General features: G+C 36.3%; 1 protein-coding gene across 1 annotated transcript in view; it reads right to left on the bottom strand.

Moving 5' to 3' along the window:
* Positions 1-2,541: 2,541 nt before the first annotated feature.
* The window catches only part of LOC143038123 (F-box only protein 31-like), a 94,468-nt gene continuing 91,009 nt past the window's right edge, over positions 2,542-6,000 (bottom strand). The window contains exon 8 of the mRNA XM_076207121.1: positions 2,542-2,735. Coding sequence (XP_076063236.1) covers positions 2,546-2,735 — 190 coding nt within the window. The 3' untranslated portion in view covers positions 2,542-2,545. The remainder of the gene's footprint in view (positions 2,736-6,000) is intronic.

The raw sequence follows: 6,000 nt of genomic DNA, 5'->3' as shown, positions 1-6,000 counted from the left end.
TTAATTTCCACTCCTTTTTTATCAATTTTTGTCAAAATATTCCATTTCTCTTCCACTGTTGTTTCTTCTTTGTATATTCTTACACAGTTTTCTTTTTGAGAGAATATTCTTATTTTATAAAAATTTGTTTTTTCATACATCATTCTTCCTTTTCTATATTGTTCATTTCTTTTCATGCATTTTTCCTCGTTTAGTTCCAGTTCAATCAATATGTGGTCACTTTTACTTATTGGTGTTTTATATTCAATCTTTTCCACTATTTTAGGTTCAGATGTGATTATTAGGTCTAGTCTCGATGGTTCTTCTTCATTTCTATACCTAGTGTTCTCTTGTATCCATTGTGTCATTGTATGGTCAATAATCATCTCGAGTAGAACATTTCCCCATGAGCCGTCTCCACCCTTTACTGTCATCTCTTCCCAGCAGACTTCTTTGCAATTAAAGTCGCCCATCATAACTATTCTTCCTCCATCTTCCATTATCTTATTTAATGTTATCCTTGTGTCTTCTAACATACTTTTATGTTCACTCTCTTCCCACGAGGCTGTTTTAGGAGGCACATAATTTTTCACAAACTTTCTGCTCTTCTTATCTCTGTCTTCCACTTCTATCATAATCATCTCTACTGTATTCTTTCCATATGTGACACTCCTCACATTTATATCTTTCTTAGGAACATAATTCCACCCCCTTGTTTTGTCTCTGTTTCTAATCCAATAATTATATGCATCATGTCCTACACTGTTGGGTGGAAGTGGACATTCTAATTTTGTCTCTACAATTCCCATTATGTCCGGTTCTTTTTCCTTCAGATAATCATTCAGTTCATTCAATCCTGTTATTAATCCATCTATATTTCTGTAAGACACTCTTAATTTTCTGCTACTTCCATTGTATTTTCTGTTTCCCTTTTCTTTTTCTCTGGTATGGCCCATCTCCTCACTTTCATATTCACTACTCTCCAATAGAATTTCTCTTTTTTTGTCTCTGTCCTGTTTTCGTTTTTTTCCTTAGCTTCTTGTCTTTTCATTTTTTCCTCCTCTCTTTCCTCTCTATTAATTTCTCTTTTCATCCATACCTTTCTATATTGTTCACTGTTTGCTAGTTTCCCTGTTTTTGCTACGATATTCTCTGCTGTCGTTTGTGACCTGAATTTAATCTTAATTGGTCTGGTCTTATCTGTACTATATTTTCCGAGTCTATACATCTCTTCAATTTGTTTCATGATTTCAGGTTCATCTTCCTGAACTAATTCTAGTAAACTGCTTACTTTTTCTTTTTCCTCTTTGATTCTTGTGGTTCTATTAAGATTATACTTCTCTTCCATTCCTAATATAATTATACATTTCTTTTTATCTGCTAAGTCTCTTACTACATTCTCCTTCTGTCTCATCACTTTAATAACTGCGTCTTCAGTTTGTTCTTTCATTTGCTGTTTTATTATGTCAGTAAATGCAACTTTACTGTTCTCTTGGATTTTTTTCCAACCCTGTGCTTCTTTTGCTATGGACTCTTTATTCTCTTTGTTCTTCTTTAATTCCTCATTCTCATCTTTTACTTCTTTTAACTGTATTTTTAATTCTTCTACTTCTTTAGTTAGGTTTTTGTTCACCTTCTCTAATTCTTCCAATTTTACAGCTATCTGCACAATCTCTGCCATTTTACCGAACCTACTCTCCCAATGTTTGGTCATTTTCTCAAGTTTTTCCTCTAGTCTTGGTAATCGGGGGAGATTGGTATCCCCCCCCTCATTAAATCCCTGGAAATTATTATCCTCACCTTCCATTGTGCTGCTCTTATCTATATTTCTAATCTTTACATTTTTGTTAATCCCTTCTCCAAAATCATCGGTCCTTTGCTTGTTTACAAGACGCCTGGCCTCCTGGACCAAGTCCTCCCCTTCCTCATTTCCTTCCATTTCCCTCAGTAATCCCTCCCCTTCTCCTTTTTCCTCACCTTCCCACTACACCATGAGCTTTCCCCTTCCCTGTAAATACAATAAGGTACTTCCTTGATGTTGAGATCCACGAAAATTTCACTTTTTCTTTGGAACTCCAATCTTCGCCGTCCATCTGACGAATGTGTGTGTGTGTATTTACCTAGTTGTGTTTTACAGGAAGGGGAGCTATGCTTGTGGTGTCCCGCCTTTGTATCTCGCAGTGTCTAGTTTGCTCTTAAATTTGTGAATGGTTTTTGCACACACTACTGTTTCATCCAGTGTGTGTGTGTATTTACCTAGTTGTATTATACAGGAAGGGGAGCTATCATGGTGACCCATCTTTGTATCTCACAAAATCTAGCTTGTTCCTGAATTCTTGTATGGTGTTTGCACACAATATTGTTTCATCCAATTTCTTCCAGACATCCACTACTCTGTGTGGAGAACTGTTTTTTTTTCAGATCTCTTCTATAACTATCCTTTTGAGTTTCTTTTCACGTCCCCTTGTTTTTTTCTAACCCACTTTAATAAGTGTGTGTGTGTGTGTGAAGGGCATGTACATTGGTGTTCTTAAGAGTGTGCATCATCTCTTTTGTGTAATTCATTTTAGAGTGCACTTTTACAACTTTTTAATTTACTTTCAGTCAAAACTCTGTCAATTCTTTCATACATATTTATGTCATTATACTTTAACCATAAAACTCCTATTAAGTCATTACTAAATATTATGAGATGCACTGGAGTGAAATTTGGATTTCTAAAACCTATTTCTGCAATCTGGCCACATCCAAAGTACCTGGAAAGAAAAAATCAAGTCAACATAGCAAACTTTCTTTTGTGATCAAATAACAAACTGTTCAACAATTCAAGATCAAGTCAACCACACAATGTGATACTTTCATAACTACAATATTATGTTGTATAAAATTAATAAACATCTTATGATATACTGGATTATGTGTCATTTAGACTTGCATTTTTAGACACCAAAAATAGGCAGTTAATATAAAACTGAATCTGTACAAACCACTTTTTTTTTTTTTTTTTTTTTTTTTTTGCCTTGATGTTGTTGCAATGTACATAAAAGTGGTAGAATGGCCAACTAGGGGAGGACAGATAACCAAAGGAGGAATCTATACCCCAAGGAAGACCCAGACACCTCCCAGCCACAAAGTGTCACTTTAGGAAAGAGGCCAAATGCAGAGTATGGGATCCAATATATTTGACGTTTTGCCCAGCAGGGCTTCTTCAGAAATAACACAGTTGAGAGACATTTTACTCCTTATATAGCCCGAGCTTGTTTTTCTGAAGAAGCCCTGCTGGGCGAAACATCAAATATATTGGATCCCATACTCTGCGTTTGGCCTCTTTCTTACAGTGCTGTTGCAGTCGTTGCTGCTTTTACTCATAAAGTGTCACTTTCTCATAAACCAATTCCACAAGCAGGTGCAACCCAAAGGTAACTGGCTTGGACCCAGCAACTCACTCTACTATTTTCTCACTTCCTACAGGCAAGTTTATAAACAAAACATTCGGAGAAGCCTACAATTTACTAAGATCAATAAAGGTGGCTTTTAATTACTTGGATGAAGTACTGGTAAAAAAAATATTAGTCACACTGATAAGACCAAGATTGGAGTAAGCTGCAACACTATGGACACCCAGCACAAAAAAGAATATAAAGAAATTAGAAAGAATCCAAAGAGCAACAACATAGATGGCCCCAACCCTTTCAAAATTGACATACAAAGATTGGCTAAACTAGAATTACCAACCCTGGAACAAAGAAGAGAAAGAGGAGATCTATTGGCCATTTACAGAAACATGAAAGGCATGGAAGTCCTTGACAGAGAAAACTTATTAATGTGGGATACAAGAAAATCAAAAGGACATGAAAAGAAACTCAAAAAGGATAGTTATAGAAGAGATTAAGAAAAAAAAACAAAAAAATCCAGAGTGGTGGATGTCTGTGACAAATTGGACAAAACAATAGTGTGTGCAAAAACTATACAAGAATTTAAGAACAAACTAGATGTTGAAAAATACAAAGACGGGTCACAACAAGCATAGCTCTCCCTTCCCGTATAATACAACTAGGTAAATACTTCACTCCATACTACACAACACATTATGGAAGACTCCATTGTACATAATCATGCAAGCCAACAATATACTCTCTTTGAGGGATTTGTGGAAAAACCCTGTTCCAGCCATGGCATTCCTAAGGAAGATGGGACTGTTTGGCTAGACAATCTAGGGAATGAGAACAACAACAACCTCCCATCTGCACCACACAAAACATTCACTCATATCACAAAACAAGCACTTCTAAACTGACAAACAAACCACCTACTCTTCCAAACCCTCTAAACAATAGAACTTGAAGAAAAATAAAATTCCAAAAAAAAACAATAGCCACACTAGCATAACTATGTCCAGGTTACCATCCAGCACTAAAACAACACCACTTAATAGGCCTTGCCATAGAAAAAGAAGAAATGCCCCAAATGTAACCACCACACATAGCTGTAAAAACTTCACTAATCGCTGCACTGCAAGCTGGTACTCCAACTCTAGTGGGCAAGAGTTGGGTGTGTAAGGTCACAGCTATACCTATATATTAGGCCATGTATGAGCTATGAGCTCTCATCTGGGAGGGTAAAAGCTGTTGATCAGAAGTTCAACATGTAATCCAAGGCCATGGTGAATCACACAGAAGACACCAAAGACCTCATTATATAATGCTCTACCCAAGCCATACCTAGACATGAAAACAATATTTCATCCTTTAATAACTTACAGACCCATCCAATGACTGTTACTACCTGCCAAGGAGCTATGGGGCTCCTGCAAGAGAGAATTGGGGCAACAGATTGATTGGTTATTTTGGGCCATTATGTAAAGAAGTTTGATCAGTACTTTTACAATTAACCCCTTCCATACGGTGCCGCACACGTAGGCGTCATGGACTTAGATCTCGGTGGCAGCAGCCAATGCCAGCCGTACGACGTGTCGTAATAATACTCTCATCATAAAATATAGTCACCGCTTATATCGATCGTTCTCTCTTCACCCGTGAATTTTGATAACCATAGAAAATGCGATTACAAAAGAATTAGAAAGAATGTCATTATGGAGGGGCGACTACAATAAATATAATCAAGACGCCGATATGGCAGCCTCGCGAATACACTCGCTCCCCCATGACGCCTACGTGTGCGGCCCCATATGGAAGGGGTTAATGTTTCCAACAGTACCACAAAGCTAAAGAAGAGACTTGTCTAAAGTTATTTTTCAATGTCATTCACATTCTTTCATTGTTTTATGTCTATCTCTACAATTGAATGGAGAAAAAACATAACTTTCTAATGTAATGGTGGTAAATTATATTGTATTATATCATAATGTTGTATATAAATGTGTGATTGTGTAAGAACCATGTTATGGATTCCCGTCAATGGATTGTATTCCCGTGCAAATGGGAGCACCTCTGACACTACGCAGCATCCAGTATCCCAATAACCATTGGGATGAACACATGTTCGCTCTACTTTGTGCAGTGTTTTTTGTGATAATATAACTTCAGCGAGAACGTATTAGTCTTTATTTACCCACCATTATATGACGCCAACATATTAAGCATGTTCTCTATTTTTCTTCATATAATCTCAAGTGCAGTAATGTCACTGGTATTGCTAAAATATACTGAAATTATACAAAGAACCTATTCACTTTCCCATTACTATAAAGCAAATCAACTAACTTACCCATCTTTAGAAATCTGTTCCACTAAAGTATGATCAATTGCAACATTTACTTACTACATTTAATCAATGATAAAATAGTATTACGGTTACTGAACCAAGTACAGACGCTCCTCAACTTACGTTTTAGTTACGTTCCGAACGGCCGAACGTAAGTTGAAAATGAACGTAAGTTGTTACTGTACTATACATCCGTAAATTCTATTACTGTATCTTACAAAACACCCCTAAATCATTAATTATACACATAACATTGTAAAATAATAACATTAATTTCAAATAAATTAAATTCAAGCA

The sequence above is a fragment of the Oratosquilla oratoria genome, chromosome 23 (assembly GCF_046742065.1).
Source record: "Oratosquilla oratoria isolate Oo_2021 chromosome 23, ASM4674206v1, whole genome shotgun sequence".
In the NCBI taxonomy this organism is placed as follows: domain Eukaryota; kingdom Metazoa; phylum Arthropoda; class Malacostraca; order Stomatopoda; family Squillidae; genus Oratosquilla; species Oratosquilla oratoria.
This window is presented reverse-complemented; position numbering and strand designations above follow the sequence as displayed.